Genomic DNA, 27240 nt, shown 5'->3' with positions numbered 1-27240 from the left:
GGAACGGAGCAGGCGGGTTCAGTTTTCAGAAATTATCCTCGTTCTAGACTCATTTCTAGAGCTGTGAATTAATCCTGACCACCTGAACCGGTTCACCTCATAATACACAGTGCGCCCCTGGTGGTCAAATGAACGTACTGCAGTTGATGCAAACTTCATCCTGAGGGCGGGATTGAAGCGTGACGGGACAATTCTGTCCCGCGGGCCGTATGTTTGACACCCCGATTCATCAGCTGACCTGACACATGTGTTTTGGATCTGAGTGAAAAGTGAAAACGCAGTAGAAAGGCCGCATATGCACAGGGACAACATGCAAACCGCACACAGAAAAGCCAAGGATGTGATGAGATAGTGAGGTGACAGTGCTAATCATTACACCAATGAATGGCCAGAACTAATATATATATATATATATATGTATAGAGGAAAGTATAAGATCATTTCTGAGCTCTGATGATCTGGAACAGGTTAAGTTTTTAGTTAACTTTTTGTTTTAATCTTAAATCTTAATCTTAAAGCACATTGTACTCAAGGTTTTAAAAACTGTAATAAAAATAAATACAGTATTTTATTATATCTGCAAAACAACATGCAAAAAGGATCAATTGATTCACGCAGAAGTGCTTTAAATAGCTGCAATGCACCATGGGAGCACAGTGGAGTTCAGGGTCTTGTTCACTTGAACAGGGTGAGATGAGGAATCGAACCTAAAACACTGTAATCATAAAACATCCGTTTCACCAACTGAGCTGCTCTCGATCAATAAATCATTGGTTTCACAGGTCAAAGTGTGACGGGAAGACATTTCAGATCCATTGGAATTACTGCTTAATCCAAAAGAAATGTTTTTATTTTCCTATTTAAATCTGATAATTCTTATTTACAAACCAAAGAACCAAAGTCAGTTGGGGAAGCCCTCCATGTTCCACTAACTAGAGACAGATTATACATATCATCCCATCCGGTCCATTTCAACCCTCCATTTTTCCAGCTGTGCTTCTTGGAGTCAGAGTGTGTGTGTGTGTGTGTGGTCTTAGCTTACACACTTTTCTGAAACATGTAAATCAAAATGTCCACAGTTTCACTTGTTTGTTCATGTAACTGCTTGATTTTTATTTTCATGGAATGAATAGTATTTAAAGGTAATCATATAAAACGCACTAGTAATGGGTGAAAAAACTCTTCGCAGCTCTATAATCTATGAATTTGCTCCTTTAATCCTCATATTGGTTGTGGAGGTGAACCATCAGCATTCGGCCTTCTCGTGGTGGGGATAAAGTTCAGTCGGCGTTTTAATGGCGACGGCGGTTCATCCCTGATCATATCCGATCAGACGCCCACGTCCAACAGGCGTCGGGGCTCACGGCCTGGCAGTGCCAGTCAGACCTGCGACGCTGCATCCCAGAGCCTTTCACCTCTAATCCCTCCAATATCTGTCCCAATTGTTTGGTCTGTTTACTGCAGGGGAGAGGTTGTGTGTGCTGAGGAGGGTGAGATGCTCTGAAGGAGGGTCCTGAATCATCCACACGCTCCAACCATCATGATTTCCCTTCTAGAACAGCCTTCTCTGAATTAACGTCCGTGTCGAGACGCACCGTCGTCACACGAGACTCCGTTTCCTCACAAAGGGGCAGAAAGTAACGCAAACAGCAGCACAGCGGAGGGCAGCAGAAACACCTGTACAAACAGAGTCTACAGACCTGCAAACAGCCTGGACCTGACATCCAAACAGCCACCACACGCCGAGGAACACACATCCAGAGTGACGGCAAACAAAACGCCCAGACGAGTCAATCATGGCGTCATGTCAACACAGACTGCAGGTAATGGGCCTCATTCCGCCCCCAATACACATAGATAAGTGGAGGGGAGCACTCCAATTAGCCCGAACAACAGAGGCTGGACGAGTGACGGGAGCGGCCGTCACTCCCAGGGCTTCTCCGCCTCAGCAGAGGAAGGCCGAGGATCTGTGTTCGCTGGGTGGAGAGCGCAGGCGGCCTCTGCGGGAATGGGCGGCGCCAGGTAAACACCCTTGAAACAGGTTTCTCATGCTTGGGAAAAGGATCTGCAGGCAAAGTTTTTGCAGAGTGGAAGATTCTGCAGAATCTGCGGCCAGCTCAGTGTATCATGCCTCTCACACCCTCTATTCTCTTCCCAAACGCCGCCCGGCCCCCCCCCCCCCTGCACTCCGAGCCTCCATCCAGCCACGGAGAGGAGTGGAGATAGGCCCAGCCGCTAAAGCTGTCTTTTCAGCCCCTGCTCCCGCTCGGTCTATCTGAGATACACAGCAAGCGGAGGTGTCGCTTTTCCGCTGGCATTTCGGACAGTATCTACTTATAGACGAGAGAAAAGGAGAAAAGAAAAACAGAAGGGGTATTATCAGGGAGGGATGAGAGCAGCAAAGGCATTTTGTCTTTTTATTCCCCTCCTAAGCCCTGGGCTTTGCTCCCAATCCGATTGGTCGATACGGCCAGGGATGTAAATGAAATGCAAAGAGGAATAAGGCTGGCTTCCCATCTCCAGTGTGTGCGCCCCCCCCCCCCCCCCTCCTCTAAGTCTCCCGCCCCTCGCTCTCCGTCTTGCTCTCTGGCTGTTTGTGGCGCTGTGTTTCTGTCTCTCCATTCACAGACTCGCTGCTCTCCTCACTCCGCCCTGCCCTCCTCTTCCTCTTCCTCCCTCCCTGGCTGGGCTCGCAGCTCTTATCTCCTCAGACGCCCCACATTCCAGCGTTGCCGTGGCTCCCTGCCTGCATCCCCGGTCACGGCGATTCCACGGGTTCCCACAATCCTCGGCAGCTTGCTGATTTAGGGGTGGGCAACTGACTCTCGGAGGCAGGGGAGAGGAGAGGAACAGAGGGGTTACGGAGGGAGGGGAGGAAGAGACGGAAACAACAACAACTGCTGCTGAAAATATCCGTTTCTTTATTGAAAAGGTTCACCTGTGAGGCAGACGGACAGTTTCCCGTCTGCATCATTCATTCCTTCACATCGGGAGAGAAGTGCTCGTTCACTTCCTGTCCGCCGCTGTATCTCCAGCCGCAGACTCCTTCAGCGCTGTCCCACAAAGCTCGTGTTGACCTTTTGCAGAGTAAATTCCGGCTCATTAGCATGGAGGCTAACGCGAGTCGGATCCCGAGAAAGACTTCCAGAGACGGGGTGGACGCAGCCCCGTCCGCCGCCCTCGGCCTTCTCCTCGATCGCTTTATCGAATAGGTTTATGTGCGGCTCTGGCAGGGAGGAGGGCTTGAGTGCAGATTTAAGCATGTTCACACAGACGCACCTCTAAAAGGGTCCCTGGCATTGTGACATTTCACATTTCGTATAAATCCACCGGGGATTACCGGCCTCCTGTTAGGAAGCAGGAGAAAAACACTCATGGAATCCATTAGTTCGAAACATTTAAAGGACCATCTAAGATGGACTGATAGAAGGACGGGGGTGGGGGGCAGTGGGGGGGGGGGGGGGGGGGGCGGTGTGAAGTGAGGACTGCGTGGCACAGAGCAAGGCTGTCCTAGATTAAACAGCCGCTCTAATCCCCCATTTCTGCCCCAAAATTGGGTTTCCCTCAATCTCGGCCCCGCCGTCCAAATGTGAGAAAGAGAGAAGTGGAGCAGGAGCCGAGGCGAAATAATCACAACGTTAGAAGCTCCGAGAGCGGGAAAAGAAAAAAAGAGAGGAAGATGTAACGATAGAGTTTTAAGGAAGCATGCAGAGCTCAATTGAGGTCAGTCCAGACTTCCTGAAGTCCGATTGTGGAAACATGACGGTGGGGAAGGGAAGTCCGTCTTTACTGGACCAGAGGATCGCACTGCGGCGCCGATTTCCCTGTAATGGTTTGGCGTCGGCGCACATCCTGGAGGAGTAGCGCGGGACTCTGGGACTCTGGCTGGACGGGCGACGGATCGCCGTCTTCCGGTCACGGCGTCCGGCGGAGCCCGTCCCTCTCCTGCTGCAGGCGGCTGACGGCCGCCCGGATGGCGGGGGTCTGGGGGTCCGAGGCGTCTTTCTGCAGGTAGAGGCTGAAGTGCCGGACGCTGCAGGCCAGCAGGCCGTCGGCGCTGTAGCCCGGGTGGCCCGAGCGCAGCAGCCTCTCGCAGGCCAGCGCCAGGTTCTTGTCCCAGTTGGGGGGGTAGTCCGAGTGGGCCTCCACAATCTCTTTATACAGCTGAGAGAGACGCACAAACAGGAAAAAAAAAACATATGAGGAAGACGGCCTTTAATCTGCCCCACCGGGTTAATGGCGGCATTGTTGCATGCGAGCCGGGGTCAGACTCACGGTGTAAGACAGCTCAAAGAGGCGCGCTCTCCCCTCTCCCTGCATCCTCTCTGCCAGGTCAAACAGAAAGAAAGCCGTCTTCATCCTGAAACAAAGCAGGCAGACTGGGGGCTAAGTGCTGGATGGATGAGCCATGCAGATCCGCGCTCGCCGACGCACCACTCCCATGGAGTGATTTATGTAGATGCCGCCGCCGAGCGCAATGTACATGTAGATGCTCTACCGCACAAGACTGGTTTATGGAGATGTCCCGGTGGGCCGGGACGCATCGTGACGCAGCTTTTTATTCGCGCGCCGAAAGCCGCGGCGGCGGCGGAAACCCTTCACACACCTGGCCTGCCACATCTCCTCGTTAGCGACGCGCTCCCAGGACGAAGGGTGGAAACTGTGGAGAGAAAAACACGTTTCTTTATCTGAAGCACCTCCAGGCTCCGGCTTATGCACAGTTCCACTAACTATAAATGATTATTTATGTGAATATATTGTTCCACTGGACTGTGCAGGTTTTCATACACTGAAAATTCAATGTTTGCCGCATAAACATTTAACAGACGGAGCAACAATGCCAGGCAGCACATTAGACATGGAGGGAAACCACATCTGCCTCTTTTCACTTTGTTGACTGTAAACACTTGACCTCTTCTTCAAAAGAATATTTTAGCTGGGCTTCCGAGCTAATATTTGGCTTGTGGGCATCGGCGGACACGCTTGTCGTGGGGGTGCGGGAAATAATGTCACAGTATTCAGCCGTGGATATCCGAGTGAATGAGGGGCTGCTGGCAACCGCCACAGAATATGCAGCTTTGACTAATTCCACTTTTGACACAGTTATTGACAAAACGCAATAAGAAACTCATTATTTTTCATCTGCGGTCTCGCTGCCAGTGGCCGAGGGCCCGATGTCTTGCTCCGGTTGAACCGGCGGAGAGCCGGATCACGGCGCGGCGAGCGCAGGACGAGCCCGCTGAGGGAAGTTTTGCGGTGGGAAGACCGAAGACCACAGCGAGAAGACGCAGCCAGGGGATTTATTTCCTGAAGGATTTGTTCGTTTTTCCCTCCCGACAATGCGTCCTGCTCATTTTTAACTTCCTAAAGCCGACTGGCTGCGACGTGAAGCAGTTCCTGCAAACCTCATTGTGCAGCTCTCTTTTCTTTAAAGCATATTTTAAAGAGTATATAGTGCTGTGCTGAAGTTTTAGACTGAATAGGTGCTTTTCTCTCTGTGCAGAAAAACCACTTCTGTGTTTCTGCTCTACCTGTTGTGAGGCTCGCTCCAGTTGTAGAGGTTGTGTGTGCGGCGGCTCCACTCCTCGGGGTGGAACTGGGTCTGGACCGGCACCAGGTAGTCACACACACCCAGGGGCCAGCGGGAGAAGCTGCGCTCCCAGCTGGGATCGCCCTCGTTCAGCCCGATGCAGGCCAGCACGGGCCTCCTGCGCACACACACATGTAAACAACCACTTCCTCACACACCCGCAGGGTTAATCCCACGGGTCAGCTTCGCCCCACTGAGAGACGGACACGTTGGCCTGGCAAACACTGCCCCCTGGTGGGCTTGGTACCAACCAGGCGCCGTCCGCTTCCTGGGTGAGCGTTCCTCCTGGAGGAGGGAGGCGAGTGAGCCGGTCCGCCAGAGACCGTTTAACCAAATCAAGTAGATTAGTGGACTTGTGTAGTTCATCAAACTCCTTTTATGGCCCCGACAGTTCTGTGGGCTTATCTCCTCCCTGCACTCACCGCTGTGTCCACCATCCCACTGATCTCCGCCTCATTAGATCACCCACTTCTTCCTGTGGACCATTGTCGCCCTCCTCTCTCATCCTCCCATTTAGCGGCGGAGACGCTCCTTTTATTCCCCGGCCGCTCTCCGTGGGCGAGCGCCGCGCCGCGCCGCACTCACCCGGTGTTGTGGGACAGAAACTGCTCCAGGCTGAAGGTGTCCTCGTCCTCGGGGCGGGCCGGGTCCCAGCGGCGGCCGGGGAAGCGGACCCCGGGGTGGTGCCGAGCCAGCCGGGCCACATACCAGGAGTACGTCATCATCTAGCAGAGGAGAGAGAGAGAGAGAGAACCGCTGTAAGGCTTCACGTGGCGTGGATTAGCAGCCAAATAATCACTTAAAGTGAAGAATGTCTTCATTCTTTAGGAAATATTTATTCTCTGTGTGAAGCTATCAAGACAGATTTTTCCAGTCTGAAGTGATTTCTGATTTTTTATTTTTTTTTAATGTCATTCTGTTCAGAAAATCTGAAAGTTTTGGGAGGGTGGTGAAAAAAAACGGTTGTTATCTCATAAGTCATGTTAGATTAGAACATGAAATGAAGAAAACACTTCAACAGTTTCATTTCAGCTCTGTCCTCAAGCCGTTCAGGTTAGATTCATTGCTCCAATCCAGCATTATTGATCACATTAGGAAGGTAGTAACACAGTATAAAGGCAGTTTCTTAAGTTTAAAGGTTTTCCCATCAACTGTCACAAAAGTAACAAGAGTTATGAGTCATTTAATAAGAAAAATTATAGAAAGAATAAAACTGACGACACATTCTATGATTTATAGCGGAAAATTAATTTAATGTTGCAGCATTTTTGGTAAAACTTTACTTGAAGCACCCGGTAAAACACTTTATAAGTAGTTATAAACACTCATAAATGATCACAATGCTTTATAACTCACTATACATCATAGGGTTAGGGTTTGGGTTAAGTCCTGATGCTATAAAGCATTGTGACAAGTCATGAGTGTTTATAACTCTAGTTATACAGTGCGAGAATGTACTTATAATGTGTTATGCAGGGGTGCTTCAAGTAAAGTGGTACCACATTTTTTCTTTAAGACTTATGTGAAAATGTAAAGTGAAAACGGAATACTCTGACAATATTTCCAAAAAAATCTGAAAACTCGGCATAAGTAACATGATTTTAAAGTGTTACAGCTGGTTTTTGGGTTTTCTCAGGTGGTCATTGAGTCATTGTGGTTATTTTGGGAAACACACAGTGAAAGCTGTCCGTTTTGAAGGAGCGGAGAGAGGAGGCGGAGGCTCTGACCTCCTGGTCGACCAGCCGCACGTCGGGCCTCGCGCCCCGGCAGTAGTGCAAGTACCGCATGGCGTTCCCGGGAAGGTCTCCTCTGGTCAGGATGATGGCGTCCGGGGGGGCGGCGGCCAGAATCTCCCTGCCGAAGCGCTCCACCACGCTGTTCCCGCTCAGGTCGCACTCCCTGGAAACAGCCGGGCGACGCGTTAACTCGCAGCGAGACGCCGCTCCTCTGCAGGTGCGGAGGTGCTCGGAGGGTAAGTTGTCAGCGGCCCCCGCCCCCTTCCCCGCTGCCTGCCTATCTAATCACGGGGAGACAGGTGTGATGGCTCTGACAGCACGGGCCACGCTCTCCCCCCTGATCAAAGCCGCTCGGTGATGGCTGTCTGGCACGCCGCCGCGCCGCGCCGCTGTAATCTGCCTCCTCGGACAGCTAACATCTCAGCCTGAGCCCTGCCAGGGGAATCTATGTGCTAACCGTGCCGCTCCTCAGCCCGAACCGTGGGGCGAGCGCAGAAAAGCCTGACACGCCGCGTTCAGACCGGCGCGCGAGGAACGGGCCAGGTTGAGTCGGGGTGGGGGAAAAAAACTTCCACGCGGCGGATTTTATTTCACTGAAACTTCACTAAGCACAAGTACTTCACTTTATAGTCGGCACATATCTGGGCGCGAGGGGAAGAGCGGTACTGGGAGATAAATGCACGCACATTGTGTAGATTCTGAAAGGAAACTAAAACAAGAGCAGCCCGACACAAAAACACTATTAGAGCCTGCAATCGTAATAGCCTGTAGAAGTGCAGAACAATGCAGCTACAATAATTATGTCCACTGTGATCAGAATCTGTGCCGTGGTACAATTAGTTTTATAATTGTCTGCAAATTTGGACATTACAGAGCTGAGTTTACATTTCAGCCCAAAACAAAACAGGGGCGTGAAACTACAAATCAGCAAGAGCGGAAAAGGAGCTGTAAGGCTTTTTCCTTCAAAAGAGACAATGAGAGGAAGTTTGGAGTGCTGAGCTTCACTTTCAGGGTGTCTTCAGACTGTCGGCCAAGGGCAGAAAAGACGGCGAGTCCCACAGTAACAACCCCGCTGAGAAGTCGTCTCCAAACTGAACGTGCTGCCAGAAACAGAAAGGCTCACCTGAGACTGCCGCGGCCCAGGTGAGCCAGCAGAGCCGCGGTGAGCGTCCAGCCGGCGGTCTTCCACAGCCCGCCGCGGCCCAGCCTCCTCTCCAGCGCCGCCCGAGTCCGGCTCAGGCCCAGGCCCGCCAGCACACACACCGCGGCGTCGCCCTGCAGCCAGAACCGCTCCACCTGCGGAGGCGAGGCGCAGATGACGACGTCGTGGTTTGAAGGAACCGGTCCGCTCCGTCGGGTCTCGGCTCACCACTCCCAGCAGCAGAGACCTGCCGACGTCCAGGTTGGCTCTCCAGGAGAAGAACAGCGAGTAGAGCAGCAGCATGGCGGCCAGCAGCCAGGACACCGAGCGGCTCGCCCTGACGGACACAAAGCTCACCTGTCACGCCAATCTCCATATCTCTATCCCACAATGCACGTATTTGTCTTATTTACTCTTCAAAAACATACTTGTCTTGAGTAATTCTGTGAATAATATTAATGGCGGGACGGCGATCACAAGCCGGAGAGGAAATGTGACTGCCAGCCAGCCAAGAGGTGCATGATTGATTTTCTAATGCCGACTGAGTCATAATGAGCCGGTGCCAACCGCTGAATCACAAACTCATTACTGTACAGCTGTAAAATGTACTTATGCACCGAAAAGGAAACCCGTTATCCTGACGGCAATAACGAACCGTCATCTGAACCTGAAGAGACACTTTCAAGCCTCAAAGCATTTCCTGGTTTCCGTCAGCTGGACAGACGGCGACAGATCAACGCTTCCAAGAGCCGCTGCAGATTCTTCAGGAATAAAATCACATTTTACATCGAAGGGAAATTAACATCTGCAAAGCTCCCTTGTGGCATTCTATGAATTGACCTTGCTTCTTCTCATCTCTGCGTGTGAGAGGCCAGGTTTATTAGAGGGGGGGTGTGTTGGGGGGGGGGGCCGGTACCCCACGGAGCTCCGGGGCATCGCTGGGCTTTATCAGCTCCACCCCACAGACCCCAGCAAAGGCGCTGCTGTAATGAACCGCCGGGATCACACGCGCACACACACACACACACACACAAACAAGCGGCGCTTTCGTTGCCCACACAAAATGTGTTTTTTGAAAATCCAAAACGCGCATCAAGCCCCGCTGATGTGAATGTGGCGCGTCCCGACAGCTTGACAGTTAGGTGCCTCAGTGTTGTTTTGTCTTCTTCTTTGCTCAGATCAGCAGTTTGTCAGTGGTTTTGTTCGCCGTCTTTTACTCCGGGGGGGATTAGATTTTTTTTTTTTTTTTTTGGGTGGAAGCGGCTGCCGAGACGGGCGTGACGGAGTTCGGCGTCGCTCAGCCTACCTGTCCCACGAGGAGAGGACGAGGCCGGTTCCCGCCAGGATCAGGACCGGAGGTGAAAGGTCTGCCAGGCAGTGGTTCAACTGGGCCCTGAGCGCGCACACACACACACACACACACACAAATACATACACAGATGAATGATGGACACCGATGACAAGCTCCTTCACCCTCCTTGCTACTGAACTCAAGGACAGCAATTATTAAGTGCCCTCCATCCCCGATCAAAACAAACTGCCTGGACTCTGCTCGCCTCCTTTCAATGGGATTGACAGATAGGAATGAGTGTGTCATCCGCCCCCCGCAGCCCCGTCCTCCCCTCACAGCGCCTGTCAGTCAGCCGCCGCTCGCTCACAGCACAGATAGTTTCCTGCCTCTTCCTTAATACCCATCTCTATTTGACAGCTTATTGAGTCTCTATATCTCCCAATGTACACTATGTGTGTGTGAGAGTGTGTGTGTGTGTGTGTGTGTGTGTGTGTGTGTCAGCGTCTCCAGTGGGTTTACTTCTCCAGTGCGACATGCCTGTCATGTTCGCCTCTCTTCCCCATCTTGAAGGTGTGCTTGTCCATCAAGCAGCAGGGGTGATGGGAAGGGGTGGGTGCCTGGCAGTAGGGGGGGGGGGGGCTGGTAGTGGGGGGTCTTAAGACGCGTGCACCCCACTCCCCCCCTTCTCATACACACAAACACACACACACACACACACTTACACTCTCGTCACTGGAGAAAGATAGCAGGAGTGGGACGACTGCAGTGCTGATGGTGGTGGTGGTAACGGGGAGCATGGGAGGGAATCGGGTGGGGGTGGGGGGAGGGGGTGGGGGAGGGGGGGGGGGTGGGGGTGGGGGTGCCAGAGTGGAAAAATACAATTTCTCCAGCTCTATTGCAGTGTCTGTCATCACAGCTTGTCACGCTTAAACACCAGAGCTGAGTGATCATTTCAAACTGCTGGAGAAACAGAACACAGCGATTTGGCCCTCTAAGCAGGTTCAGTTCTGCTTTGATGGGAGAAGGGGGGTGGGGGGGGGGGGGGGGGGTGTGGGGGGGGGGGGGCGGCAAGAACAAAGGCTGCTGGGGAGACGAAGGGAGACGAGCGACGGGCTGCAGGAAGCACTCTCCCCTCTCGCACGTCGGCGTGTCAGGAGTTAAATCTGTGTAAACCACCACGGGCTGGCCGGGCCCTCCATCTTCACTTATTTCATAACTGGATTTATTCAAAGTGTGATGGAAACAAATCAAAAATAAAGAACGAGCATTCAAGCAAATTCCATAAGTGTAACTGTTACAGCAGCTGCAGACTATATAGAAAGTCTTACTGGATGAATATAATTTATAGCATCGAACAAATATGAGAAACTGCTGCTTTTTATAGCCCCACTGTCTCATCACGTGGCACGGTGCATGGCCGACCAACAACTATTTAAGTGACTGCACGAAGACCACAGATGGAAATTAAATAAATGAACCCAAAAGAGAGAAACGGTTTAATATCGAGCTTACTGTAGCATCGTGGTCACGTTCACCGAGTTTCCAGACTTGGCCTGCAAAACAAAACAAGTTAAAAACATCCGACGCCAGCAGAGCTGAACCTGCATGATGACCGACGTGGAGAGTACCAGACTGAAGGTGCCGTACTCGGCCCTCAGCAGGTGCACGAGCAGGCCGGACAGGGTGGTCTGGTCCCCCCAGCTCCAGCGGGCGGCGTTGATGTGGGAGGAGGCGGGGAGGTAGGCGTATGGCAGGAAGCCGGCGAGGAAACACAGTCCCAGAGAGACAAGGCCACGGAGAGAGAGCTCCTGTTTGAAGAGCACGGAACACAGGTTTAATGAGTTGGAATGTTTGAAATGCATTAAAAAAAAAAAAAAAAAAAAAAAAAAAAAATCACATTAATAAAACACAATGAGACGTTTTGTCCCATCATCACTTCTTTGAAACCCGTTTGTGAAATTAACCGACTTAACAGAAACATGAACCATGACGTAACATTAGCCTGCATCGTCGGCATCTAACTCAGGGGCGCTAAACATAAGGCTCGTGGGCCAAAACTGGCCCGCAAGAGGCTCCAATCTGGTCCAAAATCAGTGTTTTCTACCAAATTTCTTAAGAATAGCAGAGCAGAGCTGAGCTATCAGTAAAGTTAGCTACCTACTTAAACTAGCCTCAAAGCCATGGGGATCCGTAAAAACACCCATAATGCAACAGCTACAGGAGAAGATTTTTCGACGTTTCACTATTTTACCCCAGCAGGTTTCTTTAAAATTGACTTCATGTTGAGATTGTAGCCACTTTCTGTATAACTGTGAAAATACAGACATTGGCGTCACATGCCGTCTGCATGCTGGTGGCTAAGTTCATCGGTTTTATCTTTCTACATTCAGATGTTTTAATTAGACAGTGTCATGAATTTACACTGAACCCAGGCACAACCATGCAGTCCAGTACTGACCTTGTGAGAGTGCAGTCTGTGGAGCGCCCAGGGAATGACGAGCGCCACGTACAGCACCAGGGTGTGCTGGTTGCAGAGGCCCAGGCTGCAGCAGAGCGCCCCCCACCGGGCGGCCTGAGAGGGAGCGGCACCACGTCACGGTCGACCCAACGTGCACGGCTCCCGCCGAGGGACGGGGACGCGTCTCGCCGGCTCACCTTCCTCCTCTGCGCGGCGCTCCCGGCCCTGTGGAAGCTGGCCGCCAGGAAGAAGACGGCCGCCACAAACAGGTTGTTGAGGGCGAAGACCTCCGCCACCATGGACCACTGCCAGCTGAGCCGGGACACGGCGAAGAGGCCCCCGGCCAGGACGGCCCCGGGGCCCGGACCTGCCAGCCTGACGGGCGGGGGAGACCATCGGCTGTTCAGGCTTCACGCACGCTTACTTAAAAATCACACCCAGGAAGAACATGCAAACTCTGGAGACTTCAGGAAAAAGTTATGACGCAAAAGTAAGCGACACTTCTCAGCATGAAGACACCAACTTCCTTCAGACTAATTTGGGGAGCCGTGATAATCTTCCCTCTGCGCGAGTCTGCTGCTCGGACGAGAGACCTTGGAAAAACACTCGGGAGCGATTTGGGGTAATTCACATATCGTGAGGACTCCCTCTCTCTCTCTCTCTCTCTCTCTCTCTCTGCGGCAGCCGGTTGATCTGGAGCGGGCCGGCACAGAAACCACCGTGCGGGAGATAGCGCTTTATCCCCGGCTTCTTAAATATAATGTGTGCACAAAAAAAAAGTTTCCCTCCCGTCCTCCTCTCCTGTACTGTCTCCATCTCCTCCGCCGTAATTGAAGCAAACTTGGGATAATCTGTCAAACGCTAAGACCCACCACTTACTAAAATGAGAGACAGAGAGAGGGGGGGGTGGGGGAATAGTGCAGAGAAGTGTGTGTTAAAGGGGGTGAGACAGTGTGCGGGATGTAGGATGAAATATAGAAAAAGAAGAAAAAAAGTTCAAGAAGCGAGAGAGAGAGAGAGAGGGGAAAGAAGAGAAAAGGGGAAAAAGAAAAAAAAAAAAAAAGGAAGCAGCCCAGTCCCCAGCATGCTGGCTCTGAAATATGAGCGGGCTCGACAATTAGGGAAGTCAGGCAGTATGGCCCTTTCCGCCATTGTGTGGAGTGGCTTAGAGTCCTCATCAGCCTATCAGCTAACTGACAGGCAGAGAGCTGCTCTATTCAGCACCGCAGATACAAGCTGCAGGCCAAACGGCTGCCAGGTCCCTTATGACCCCACAATCCCTTGCCGGTGACAGCTTCAAGCTCCATAGCAAATTAGGCGCTCTCACATTACAATCGCAGAAGACAGATTCCATTAACGGTATCTGAAATTGAGTAGAGAGCAGGCCCGTTATCAGACCTGACTCATAAGCACCGCCATTAATCACAAGGCATGATACCATTTATACATTTCCAGCTCTCTGCCTGCCGCTGTGATAGTCAGCCACAAAAGGCCTGATGAGACTTAGGCTAGGGGAACAATGGAGCTTTCTGAGGAAAGCGCGGTAAATCAGGAAAAAAAAGGAGAGGGAGAGCGAGAGAAGGGTGGAAAAAAGAAAAAAAAAAAACTCTTGCATGCCGACTACTTCCTCTTTTTTTTTTCTTGGGTTTTCTCTCTCTCCCTCTCTCCACTATTCTCCCTCTGTGTTCACTGTAAGGCAAGCTCATTGAATGAGCATGTATATGGATGTGTGCGTATGTGTGTGTGTGTGAGCACTTAACGTTGGGGGGGGGGCATTTAGGAGTGGGTCTTAATAAGAGATAGCAGCGTCTTCCTCGCTGCACCGCTCCAGGAATTAGTTGTAACTTGAAGGGAGGATGAAGAAGGGTGGTAGAGGAGTCGGTGGAGGGAGGAGGGCGGCGGGGGGGGATGGGATGGGGGGGGGGGGGGGGGGGGGCAGATGGGGACTTTTGTTGAGGTGCAGAGACCTCCCATAACCATGCTTTTACCTCCCTGCATGACAATTAACCCGTGGCTCCTGCACCTCGCAGGGGGGCTGGTTTGAGGGTGGCACAGGGTGCGGGGGGTGCGGGGGGGGGGGGGGGGGGGCTGCGGACGGGGTTATTACACCGAGTCTGTTCCAGCTTCTAAAGCTTGTCTGATAGCCAGCACTCGTCACTTATTCAGACACACACACACACACACACACACACACTCCTGTTCCCAACTTCTTTATTCCCCCCGAGTGCCTGACAAATCTCTCTGTTAGCGCCTGTCAGGCCGTGGGAGCCCAGCGGTGTGTGTAGCCCAGCGGTGTGTGTAGCCCAGCGGTGTGTGTAGCCCAGCGGTGTGTGTGTACAGTGCGGGCTGTAATGACCTGCCTGTCTGCGCCGGACCACCTGGGTCCCAGGCAGCCTCTCCACGGCGAGCGGATATAAGCAGGACACATCCCGACACCGGTGTGGCCCGTGTTCCCCCGTTTACCGCCGCGGCGACAGGAGCCCGGCTGAGAACAACGCCGTCCTCCATCGAACCGGCGCGCCCGGCGAACCGGCGGCGTCATCGGCGCCGCAATCCACCCAAAGCAGAAACTTGTGAAGGGAAAGAATTTCTCTCAATTCAACGAGATGAGAATAAATGAAAATGGAAAATGAACTATTATGAGTTACAAAATGTTACATTACATGCGTTGCATGTAAATGATGTAGTTTTCATGTTGGCCACTAGTTGGCGCCATTTTTGAAACGAAAGCCCACAAACACACCTGTGCAGAGAAGAAAATGCCATAAACAAAACTTGGATGGAATGATGCTGAGGTTGGATCGTTATCGTCCATCCACTCAAAGATGTGCAGGAGTATGTTACTCCAGTCATGCAGCGTGTCCACCGTCTCCATGGAGACGGACGTCCTGTCTGCTCTGATCCGTTTTCTCCCCGTTGTTCTTAAAAACCTTCCAGTCCACACGACACCGTGAAAATAACTGAAAACAATGTAGTGCACATCCTAGGCCTAAAGGTGGCGCTGTAACTCCGCCACAGAAGAAATACACCGAAGAACGGAGAAGAAGACGAGGAGCGTGCACGTTAAGCTTGTGCACTGTAAACAACTCAAGAAGAAATGTCCTTATTAAATCAAATAGCTTCGGCAGCAGGGTCTCTAGGGTCGAGAGGTCGGGCGACGTCGTCATGTCTTTACTAAATAGAATAGACTTTATCCCACCAGAGAAATTTACAGTGACAGAGGCTCGTAGAACACACGGAGGTGCAAAAACACGATGAAATGTGCCGATAATAATAATAATACCAAAATCTTAAGAATAAAAATAGAAATCTAAAGGAAGAAAAGATCGAACTTCATACACGTCATAAATCTAATGAGCGTCTTGCCCGTCCACACGGCGGCGGTTTCAGACTTCATCACTCTGAACCAGTTTTCAAAACGCCGTTTTCAGCTTCCTGAAAGGCCGTGCCGCTTGGATGATCAGCCAAAACAGATGTGGTTGCGTGAAACGGCGTCGTCGTGTAAACAGACACTCAACCGAAGCTCCGTGTTCTCATTCAAAAACGCCGTCATGTAAAACGGGGCCTGGATGGAAATGAAACACAAAAACTGCAACACAAGCGACTCTGGAAAAGCAGTGTCCCCTTCAAGGACACAACAAAAGCTGTGTATAATCACTTTGAAGTGCTTAAATGAGACCTGCTTCATTCCCCCCCTCGGTTCTACAGTACGGGCCGGAGACGTGCCAGCGCCAAATAACAGCACACAAAAAGCCGACAGCAGCACTCGGCGCTGAAAGAGGCTTCACAATGGAGCTGGCCGAGGGAGCCGCCGTCACACGCCACCCCGGGGAGCGCACAATGCCGCAGCTGTGCCATTGTGGACGGGCTTGCCGAGCGGCGGCGCTGGAAGTGAATCACACATTCCTGAAGAGGGTAGCGAGCCCGGGAGAGGAGGCCGCGGCCGGGCTTCCAGCTGGCCGGCGCTCACACCCGGGGGCTCTCCTCTGGCCAGGACATCAGGAGGGGGACTTAGCAGCTATTATATGACGGGGAGGGGGGGGGGGACTCTGTCTGATGTGCTGCTTCGAAGCTCCAATGTCAAGCAGCAGCTCTGGACAAGTGTTTCTGACAAGGTTCATCAAGGAAACTAATTACTTAACTAATTACTCAACACACCAGTGACCGACTCTACACTGTATGCTGATAATCTTCAGTTTTTAGTTTTGACGAACCCCGGTTTGAATTCCTCTCCACAACAGCAGAAAGTCTCCTGAGTATGGTTCAGCAGGAGGTGGAGTCCAGTGGACACGTCCCCGAGTCAAAGTCACATGTTGGATGTTCGACATCGTAGCGCTGTAACTCAGGCGCACAGAGTCCGCTCTCCAGTTAACTCTGAAAGCACCGGTTCAACGCTTTTTACCGGTGTTGGAATTGTGTCAATAGGACAATTAAAACCAGAGTTATGGCGACTACAACAGGATGAATAAGTTGTGGGAAACAGCAAATCGTACACTTTGGGAAACATTCCATATGTTTTTAATCGCAGATCACAGAGTCCTGCGTTTGGTTGTGACGGAAAACGCACAGCTGCGCCGAGTGATCAGACCTCTTTCCTGTTTACCGTTTACTTGCTCAGGTCAAAGTATTGTCATGAGCTTAATCTTTGAATTCACGACCATATTACTTTCCGTTTCCCACCGTGAAAGAAAATATCTGTTAGTCTGTGATGTTGTTCAATTGTTATGAAATTTCAAATCATATGAAAAGACTTCATGCAGAAAAACGACTTTACTTTTACTTTTATTCTAATATATGTAGTGTCTGTCTGTGGGCATGGACAATCTTCACTGTATTTCAAGGTATTATATATAAAATTTTCAAATTTTAATCACCAACAAAAAAAATAAATTAGACAGGTGCAGAGCAGGAGCTGCAGGTTGTGACGTAGTCCTGTTTGATAAGAGAGATTTTAATACTGAAAACCCCCGTCCCGTCACAGCAGTCCGAAACTACGATACTAGAACCACAACTTGTTCTCAGTTAATGAGAAATGTTTCAGTGTTAAGAATCCCAGGTTTAAGTCTTGGTCCCCCCCCCCTGTGGGCCCCTGGAGCCGTCCCTGCTTTTTCCAACAACAGAGTAAATAGAGGGATGAAAAATCTTGAGGCTTTCAGTCGAAAACAATTCGTTAAAAAAAGATTTCATGTCTAAAATTAAACAATTTTAAAGCTTACGTTTATAAATACTGGTGTGAAGATTGAAATATCACACACTGGTTATTACATTTTGGACTAAAAGAGGGATTTTAACAATTGGTTTGATATTTCAGGATATTTTCTTTAATTTGTTAGTTGTAAGCAGATCCACAAAAAGTACCAAAAAAAGTATTAGAGTGGAACTAATGATGCATTCCTCAAAATACACTCGATCACAAGCAAAAGTAAAGTACTTTTTAACTGCATTTTATTACATTTCCCACAGCAGTCATTCAATTCAAACCAAGTATGTGAAGATGACCCGATGGCAGAGAGTTTAACATGAATACAGATTAAAACAAGAGTTTATCCTAAAGAAGACTGAGGCATGTAGTAAAATATCTTCAGAAGAAAAATACATACCACACATAAAGAATATCAAAATGGTTTACATTGGGATCTGCTGTGTGTCGACGGGGGAAAACAGTTCAATAGATCAATAAAGGCACATATGATAATATTGATAGAAACAGGTCCACTAGACTGAAAGTCCAGTTCATGTTTTCATGTCTTAAGTTATTCATCTGAATGTTTTTAATGCAAAACTAACCATCACACAATTTAAAAGAAGTGATTTTCCTTTCTCTCGTCCAAATCTCTTTTTCTGACTGACTTTCAGAATCGTATTCTGTAATATTTTCCTTTTCGATGCCACAGGCAGATTTTTTATCCAATCAGCAGCCCGGGTTCCGCCGCCGCCGCCGTCCCCATCCCGCGCACGGAGATGAGGCTGTGCGTTTGCACGGGGAGGCGGGCGAGCCGGGGCGCCGCTCTCCCCTCCTCCAGGAGGGCGCCACAAGTGCGAGTCAAATTAATCACCACAATTCTGCTCAAACAATGCAGCCACTGACATGACAATTTCTCCCAGAATGCCATCTTAATCTCCACCCAACACACAAAAAAAAAAAACAGGAAGAGGAGGGAAAGAAAGAAAGAAAAAAAAAAAAAAAACAATTTGCAAAAATCCTGTGTTTATGCAATTCACTGAATGCCATTTTTATTGCTGCTTTTTCCAACAAAGTCATTAGGCACACACCAGTGATACATAAATGTTGCTGTATAGATTCCATTAACTAATTCTGGGTGAATTGTAATTGCCGAGTCTGATCCGTCTCTGTGCTCGCCGCCTTATTAAGACTGCCTGTGGTGGGTGAGGAATGGAATATTGACGTCCGAGGCAGACACAATCTCGGGCCCACGGGCGAAAGGAATATTAAACTGCTGGTGTATTCTGCTGTCTATCTAGCCCTCCTCCCTCCTCCGCACGATCCCCATCCCGTAGCCAGTAATGAGGAAATAACATCTTCATTAGACATCTGTTTAACTGTATTAAAGGATGAGTCCTGGGGGAAGCATTGGTCATGCCGAGGATGGGGGGAATAAAGGGGGTCTGTCGGACGACAATGAGGGATGAAATCACCGAGGAAAAGGAACAGAAAGGTCCGGAGATTCTGCTCTGTTACGCAGAATAACTTCACACCGTCGCTGGGGTCTGAGGTGAAAATGTGCCTTTGAAACGGCGACACGCCCTCCGTGCCGGTGACGTCTGTCCAGGTACTGGAAACACAGGAAACCCGTAAACAGAAGGTTTTGTAAAAGCGCAGCAGATGTGAGGAGGAGGGGCCGGATCACCCCCCCACCGAGAGGAGCGAACGTTCCACCAAACAACTTCATGTCCTCAAACGCAAAACACGCTGCCCCTGACATGACCTCGACAACACGGGTGGAAACGGCCCACCTGAGCCAGGAGGGACGCACCATATGGTGGACGTCCTTATAAGGAGCTGGACACGCCGCAGCGGGCGGGAGCTGGCGGCACGCCCACCCACCCTCTCCTCCGGGACCGCCGGTTCCCTTATGTAACCACGCTGTCAAGCCCGAAAAGTGCTGACGACCGAGCGCCGTCAGCGCGCCGGCGTGTCGGCTCCCGGTTCGTCGGGATAAGCTCGGGAACGGAGAGAGATTCCTCTCAGGTAGGGGAGATTGAGAGCGGCTTTAGCAGATAAACTGTGAAACGAGGGAGCAGAGAACGCCGAGCTGTCTGGATTATCCCGCCGTGAAGGGTGCATTCCTCCACACACTCCTGGGCTAAGGCCTTTAGCGCGGCACCAGCCCGGCATCGCGCTCCGTCAACCTCCCGGTGCAATCGATGGTAATTACCACTGCGTCCACCATCCTCAAAGGCTCGTCAGGCCGCGGTGTGAAAACAGAACCAGACGTGCAATTTGGCCATCAAACCATATGATCAAGCCAAAAGAACCGTAATTGACAAATCAAAGGGAGGCTAAAGTGCTACGTTTAAACTTACGCGAGAGAGAGAAGTGGCTTCCAAGCCTATCAACTTACATTCCCCCACATTAAACACGGCAATCTGGCCGACTAATTTAAATTGATACATCAAAGGCTTGCCATGTTGGGCGAATTCCAGACGAATTTCAAGGTCTTACAATTTTTTATTCGAGAGGAAGTGCCTTCAAGAACCCGTATTAACTTCAATATATTTTACCATGTGAACATAATCATGCAAAGCAATGATTTCTTTGGGGGGGGGGGGGGGGGGTTGAACTGTTGCAAACCAAAAAGCAATAGAAAAGTTTTTCATCCACAAAGAAACAAAAACAAACCCCAGTGAAGGAGATGATGTGGGAACAGACGCCGGCTCGGAGCAGGGATGACCAGGTCACATTTGGCATTTCATCTGAGGGAAAGGCCGCTCCGGAGCGCCCCCGCAGGGCCGTGGCACGCCGTCCGTGCCAACATTCTCAATATGGTCAGAGCGACCCGCACCCTGTGTGCCGGAGCCCGGAGAGAGGTCACGACCAGCCAGGAGCCCACTCCCATCCTCATCTCCTGCCCTCCGCGGTGACCCGGCGGCAGGCCGGCGTGCCAGCTGATCCACCGCCCCGCAGCTCATCCCTAACTAGGCCCTCAACAGATAATGACCAAAACCTTTTATGCTTATTTTTTCCCCCCCAAATTGAAAGCGTAGATTAAACGTTCACACTTAAGAGCTTATATGGTGCGATTGTGCGCTCTGGCTGAGGTCCGCACTCCCCATCAGCCCTGGCTGGAGCGCCTCATAATGACTTTTTACTTGACCATAATCCACAACTGGATCTAAAATCCCCAGAGATTACAGACCCAGCTACAGTTAACATGCAGAGCCGGAGCCAAAACACCGTCCAGACCGTGTGGATGTTTTCTGGCCTCTAAATAAGTGGGAACGTCTGGCCAAGGGCTGAGCGCAATCCTCCAATGGAGCGACGGCTCATTCAGCATAGAGACGGCAATATCCTAAAAAGGTAAGTTTGGTTTTTTCATCATTTCTTCACCTGTCACCTGAGAACACACACACACACACACACACACCCCTCCGTCCGTCACTCCGTCCTCACAGCAGGAGGAAATTACATCACGTTCAACAATCCCTATTCTGGAAACGGAGAGTTAGAAATGCGGGACATGCCCGGAAAAGCCCGGATGCGCACAAACTGGGACAAAAAGGCAAAATGTCGACACTCAGCTGGGGCCGACGAAGCAACGCGACGGAAACTACCGGGGTCAGCCGAACAGGTGGCGTCAGGCCGCCCGGCCGACGGCGGGAGATAAAACACCCACACAAAGCAGGACGGGGGTGAAAGGCGGCGTACGTGGCGGGGTCAGCAGAGGGGGGGGGACTGTGCTCACGACGGCGTGCTGGGAGAAGTGGCTGAACGGCGAGGAGGAAGAGGGAGGGGCGGCGGCAGCGATCCTGTTCCTCTCAGACCCAGGAGGCAAGAAGGGGGAGATTAGAAATCGTGCCATGTCAGGATTGGGAGCATGCTGGGCAGCGTGGGGGTGGGGGGGGGTGGTGGGGGGACGCCTCGGCATGGGGGGGCTGGAGGACACCATAATTGTGATATACATACACACACACGCACGCTCACGACGGGTGGCTGACGGGTAAACAGGCGGGGCAGGGTGGTGGAGGGAGGGGGGAGAGGGGAGGGGGAGGGGGAGGGGGGAGGCCGGGCTCTGCTCCTGAATACTGAACAGAGGATCAGCGGCGTCGCTGTCCGTCAGTCAGTCAGGACCCAAAAATATCACCGTGTTCCAGACAGCATCGAGATGCAACTGAATATATATAAAACCCCCGACTCCGCCCCCCACCACTCAAATAGGTGTTTCTGTTAATGTTAGTGAAGGAGAGGCTTCAAATAAATCTGAAAGGAAAAAAAAACACTTTAGTGACTGGACTTCATGATACCTCCTGGAGAAAATCCTGCACAGACAGATGTTTTCACTCAGCGGGCAAAAAAATGAACCGAGCACTGCTTCACGTTTCTCATGCGAGTCGTTCAAACCGCTGCAGAAGGTGAGGACAGTCGAGATGGAAGGTAGAGACGCGTCTTTTCCTGGACTGACCTGCAGACGGTGAGGCAGAGGCCGCCGCAGGCCGCCGCCCCCAGGGCGGCGCTCATCAGGTTGACGCTGTGAGCCGGAGGGAGCGACGGCAGCAGCAGGATGGAGAGGCGGGCCAGCAGCGTGAAGAGCGGGTATCCCGGAGGATGGGCCACCTGAGAGGACAACAACACCGTCAGCCCGGTCCTCCAGGGACATCTTCACGCTCTCCTCCCGGAGAGAACGAGGTTTCAAGCTGAAGAAGACGATCTTCTCTAATCTGGCGACCTTTATCACCACCAGCAGAAAAGTCACGGCGCCTCTTCCGACACCGATCCCTCTTTTTCCTCTGGCCTCTTCCCAAGGACGGCGCCGCTCCCCGGGGCCCCCGGCGGAGCGCGTGGCGCTCGCCAGCCGCAGCCCCCCCAACCACCCCGGCGCCGCCGTCGTCCCCGCCCGGGGGATCTTGGCAATCACGGCAATTAGCCGCTAAGTCTCCTCCGCCCAGATAAGGGCTCAGTCATTAAACGCGGACTCGTTCGCCGGCGCCGATAACACCGGCGGAGCGGCGAGGGGGAAGGGGCGGCTCTTCAAACGAAAGGTGAGACAGTGACTGGAGACCGCCGCCGAGGCAGGCCGGCAGCGGCGCCCGGAGAGAGGAAATGACACCGGGACGGAAAGTTAAGATGCTAAAAAGTCGAGGCGTGCGGCCATCAGGCAGGTAGGCGACCATACTGGGATGAGCAGCGGTTAGGAGGATCCGGCACCAAGGGATCAGGAAGGGGGGCCTGGCAGCCCGGAGCCCGGGGATGGCCTGCTCGGCCCTGGGGAGGCCCGACAGGCAGACAGGCAGGCCACACGGACTGCAGCGCTAACGGCAGGATTACTGGCATAGTGACACCGACACAGCCTCCCTAAAAGGATCACAGCGGCGTAATAAACTTTATTAAATAATAAAACTTATTATAACTGTTAACCCGATTTAGTTCATTCTTCGCGGCTTACACACACACACAAAAAAAGAGGGGTGGATATAATAAGCCTTATACCGTACATAAGGCAAAGCCTACAAAAGCCATCGCCTTACCATTGACTTTAATTGGATTTGAAAAACGGGTTGCAAATTATAGCATTCTCTACTTGCAACTTAGTAAAATAAGTGTATAGAAAAGAAGAGGGGAAAAAACCTGTGGACTGAAAGTAAATTAATCTGCTTTCTGCCCATGCTTAATTAAACTTCCTTAATGCTTATAAGAGTTAATGAGTGAATTGATTAAACAATACGGCTAATACTCACCCCCAGCTCACAAGCAGTGGTGATCAGCTCTCCTGTGGAAGAGAATAGGGGAGGAAATTAATGTAAACCCAATAATTATTATTAAGAGACAAGTCTGCTCCCAAAGTTTTCCCAAATCAAATACTTGCACTGGGGTTTTGCATTAATTTGCCAGGATCAAAACCTGCAAATCTTCCCAGTGTGACATTTCCTAAGCGGCACGCTCATTCTCTTCATCTTTTGCTTCTCCCCTGATGCCTCGCTCCCCTCCCCGGCACGTACACACACACACACACACACACACACACACACCATTAGACTGCCTCTGCAATGCTCTGTCACACACACACACACACACACACACATATGCTGATGTGAGAATAATGCTTGCAGTCCCATCCTCCCCGTGCGCCGGGGTCCTTCCCCGTCCTCCCCTCCTGCTCCCACAATTCCCGGTGTCTGAACGTCTGGCTGAGTCCGCCGGGCACAAACACGGGGCCACGTCTGTGACAGCCACAGAAAGAGGCAGGCTGGGAAAAAGAAGGAGAAAGGAGAAGAGGCGGCGGTGCCTATGTATTTTCTTGAGGAGCTCAGTGTGAGGCGCAGCACAAAGTGAAAAGAAAAAAAACCCCTAAAAGCTGCTGGAGGAAGCTTTTAATGTATCTGGGCACAAACCCATTTGTGCCAGAATACACCCAGAGCGTTTCAAATCACGCCGATTTCTCACCCAATGTTTGCATCTCCCACTCATGAAAATTGAAATTTGGTTCAGATTAAATGACGTTGATAAACGTCTGGGTTCAGCACAGCTCCCTCTCCTGGTGCACGATGGGTAAACCCTCCTTGTTTCCCGCCTCGGCGCTGACAGGATAATGACTCTATTACCCTCCGCGCTGCGCCGCATCCCCGGCGAACCCAGACACAGGCTGCGATGAAAGGAGAATCAATCAGAAGGTAAATTAATCATTTTCCCTCAACGCCATCCAGGGACGCGTTATTCCAGCCGATCCCCACAAAGCAGCGAGAGAAAACGCACCGCCGCGACGCGGCTGCCTCTTTCAAAGTGTTTCCATGTCTCAAAAATAAACATGGATGCAGCACAAACCATTAAAAGCGGCGAGCGGCTGCATTTCAGATGGCGCCGGCGCTGCCGCCTCGCCGATACAGTGAATTAGGACGCCTGAGCGTCTGCCACGCGAGGAGCCCCAACTCTTATCAGCCTAATGGAGCATGAAGTCAGAACTCCTCCACCTGCACGGCTTAAACGCTTCCACGGCTCCGTTTCACCTGGCAGGAGCCGCCAGCTACCTGCCGCCGCCGCGGAGCGCGGCGCCGCTCTCCTCCTCAGCGGTGGCACACTTTTCTCCAACCATTCAACACACAAACTCAGACTAATGCCGAGCCAGAAAAACATCCATCTCAGTGGCACAGGGATGCAGCTCTGCAGCCCCAATACTAAAAAGGGAAAATATTGACTCAACGGGGAAGCGGCACGGGTGCCAGGAGTCTTTGTGATTGTGGAGCACGGGCACCCACACCAGTCTTCCCATAATCCCCATCATTTCCACACTCCACATTCCTAGACAACAGCGTACCCGCGGGGCTGCGCTCGAGCCTCTCCGGGGCACATCACACCTAAAGAGATTAGGACACAGAGACGGAGACCTGGAGAATTGGGAGAGGGGTGTTGAGCTGGCACTATCGGAGCGGGCATCCTGCACCGTCCCTAAACGCTGTGGAGAAGGGGCTGGCCGTTCTTTCAAAGGCCCCGGCTCGCCAGACAGCGGCACGACCGGCGGGGCTGCCCGGCTCCGCGGCTGCCGGCTCGCCGCTCATCTCCACTGGCCCGTATCTGGCCCGGCTTTTCTGAAGAAGCTCCCCATTCAGCTGGAAATGCGTTTCCCCGCCGCGGCTCGAGTGCCAGAGCGGCGCACACCTAACAAGCAGAGCCTTCACGCATCCCGGGCCGCATTTACAAGTTTGTAGCCTCGCTGTCGCTTCTAAACACTGTTTGTAATTGTGCAGAGCATACCTTCAGAAAACTGCATTACAACAATGCTGACTGCTGCAAACACACGCACACACACACACACACACACTAAACCGAGTACAGAAGACAAACGGTTGAGTCAACAGGCTCTAATGTTAGCCACCGTGAGAGCACAGAAAACACACAGTTCATGTTCTGCAGTTTGAGCGACACTTTAAATAACTTTCACTACAGTATTCAATACTTCAGAGGCCTGATTCCTGCGTGGAGAAATGTGAAGTTTAACACGGTAAAACTGGGAGCTTCCACTTGGAAAATGGAAGGGTTCGTGTCCCTCAACATGACAGCAGGTCTAAAAGTAACAAAAAAGAAGAAGAAAAACAGCAATAATGCAGAAACACACTAATGAAGACCGTTTTTGTTGTTAGGCATCAATCACCTTTTGGTGTCCAGAGATTAAAGAAAATCAATTATTGTTATTGTCAACCAGAAAAATAGCATTAAACTGTTGCATAATTCTTCATAACAATATTAACTGTCGGGATTTTCTGCAGCTCAAATTAAAAACTGACATTACAGTCATCACAAAGGACATGATACTTCAGGACATCTATGTTCTCAAAATATGAAATAAGACAGGTGAAAATATAAGGCGGTTAATCTGAACAAGTGTCTATTTGACTGTTCTTTTCCACAGCCGTTAACACAGTGAATCGATTCATCGTGTAGTGGAGACGTTGGGTGTTTGGTGTAAAATGTGTGCCGAATCAAACCGTTGTTCACACTTTTCTGCACCCAAAGTGTACAGAAAATACAGCTCAGACAGACACACACTGCCTCATAACTCCAGTTTTAGCTTCCTTTCATTAACTCTATGAACATTTTTAGACTCCATAAAAATATTTTACAGCATCATTGTAGAGCAGACTACCATATTCATTTGTTTAACCCTGACAGTGTTTGTATGACCCTGGAGCAGTGGCATCAACAGTTCCGTGGCCACATACAGCCCAATTTCATCTTGAGTGAGTCAGACGGGTGAAATAGTGCCAGAGGAATGTTCAAATTTTAAGTTCTTTGTTGTGGCACAGAGCATACATGAAAAAAATGTTTATCAAAATTTTCATAAAAACAATTACCACCAAAAATTACCAAAAGTCAAATGTTGCCGTCTCCTTAACACACTTTGTAAAGTTTATTTACAGATTATAAAAAAGGTTGTTTTGGTTTTTTCCCCCCCAAAGGGAAATACACTTAAATTGGGTCAGTTTGCACAGAAACACAGAGTAAACTGAACTGCCACCGGAGAGAGGAACCTGCTATGTGAAAGCTTCCCGGTGTAGAGATCCAGTGTTTCCTGCAGGATTTAGACTGTGGTGGGTGGATCCACATGTGGTTACCGCAAGGAAAACACATATTTAAAACGTTTGGAAGGGTTTAGAGATGTTCTGTAAAGAGGCAACGCATTACTTGGATAAAACTAAAAAAATAACATCAGGTTTCTTAGAGCTCCCGTTTGTTTTGGACTGAGGTGAAATTTAGGTTTTGGAGTATTTTTTTCTCGATTTTTCTAGTTAGTTTTTACAATTACAGCTGCCACTTTCAGACTGTGGTAGACACCACATGCTGAATGTGGTCAGACTGTGGCAGGTCTGGGGTTCGATTCCTCTGAGGGAGCAGCACCTCGGACAGCTCCGGCTCGTGCAGCCGCCTCGCGGATTGGCTGCCGGAAACAAAACAAACCCACATGGCCGTCGGCCGCAGCGGCGTTAGCTCCCCGGTAGCTGTTAGCAACCCACCTGAGTCTCCACCGGGGACGGTCCTCTGCACGCAGGGCACATACAGAGCAGCGACACACGCCACGGTAGCTCCGCTCAGGACCCAGCTCGTCTTCCGCTCCCAGGACATTTTTCTTTTTCTTCTTCTTCACTTCAGCCTGATGAGCGCAGCAGAGCTAGCATAGCAGCTTAGCATCCCCGAAAGCCGCAAAGTACAACTCCGAGAGGAGCCCACAACCTAAAAACACACTTCCCGCAGAGTAGAAGACGCCTTAACGCGACATTAACACGAAGAATCCCGGTTTTCTTCCTGCGAGCTTTGACAGAGGCGGCGTTTGTAAAAACCCGGAAGTAACAACCGGT

At 51.0% G+C, this 27240-nt stretch overlaps 1 protein-coding gene across 1 annotated transcript; it reads right to left on the bottom strand.

The window, feature by feature from the left end:
* Positions 1 to 2921: 2921 nt before the first annotated feature.
* Positions 2922 to 27240, bottom strand: tmem260 (transmembrane protein 260). The gene is made up of 16 exons (XM_030116349.1): positions 26899 to 27240; positions 23131 to 23162; positions 21858 to 22009; positions 12414 to 12591; positions 12217 to 12330; positions 11387 to 11566; positions 11271 to 11311; positions 9774 to 9860; positions 8696 to 8804; positions 8450 to 8622; positions 7318 to 7489; positions 6176 to 6315; positions 5532 to 5708; positions 4607 to 4660; positions 4276 to 4360; positions 2922 to 4164 (listed from the first exon to the last, which is right to left on the bottom strand). The coding sequence occupies exons 1-16, from the start codon at positions 27005 to 27007 to the stop codon at positions 3916 to 3918; spliced, it is 2052 nt and encodes a 683-aa protein (XP_029972209.1). The 5' UTR covers positions 27008 to 27240; the 3' UTR covers positions 2922 to 3915.

This window comes from Salarias fasciatus, chromosome 19 (assembly GCF_902148845.1).
Source record: "Salarias fasciatus chromosome 19, fSalaFa1.1, whole genome shotgun sequence".
NCBI lineage: Eukaryota > Metazoa > Chordata > Actinopteri > Blenniiformes > Blenniidae > Salarias > Salarias fasciatus.
Note: the sequence above shows the minus strand (reverse complement) of the source record. Positions and strands in the feature narration are given on the sequence as shown.

What these genes read in the sequence shown, in the direction of transcription:
- tmem260 (XM_030116349.1), bottom strand. Translation starts at nt 27,007, where the DNA reads ATGTCCTGGGAGCGGAAGACGAGCTGGGTCCTGAGCGGAGCTACCGTG. An exon ending in AGTACGGCACCTTCAGTCTG is followed by an intron (nt 11,312 to 11,386) that starts GTACTCTCCACG and finishes TTTGTTTTGCAG; the next exon opens with GCCAAGTCTGGAAACTCGGT. An exon ending in AACGTGACCACGATGCTACA is followed by an intron (nt 9,861 to 11,270) that starts GTAAGCTCGATA and finishes GTGCGCGCTCAG; the next exon opens with GGCCCAGTTGAACCACTGCC.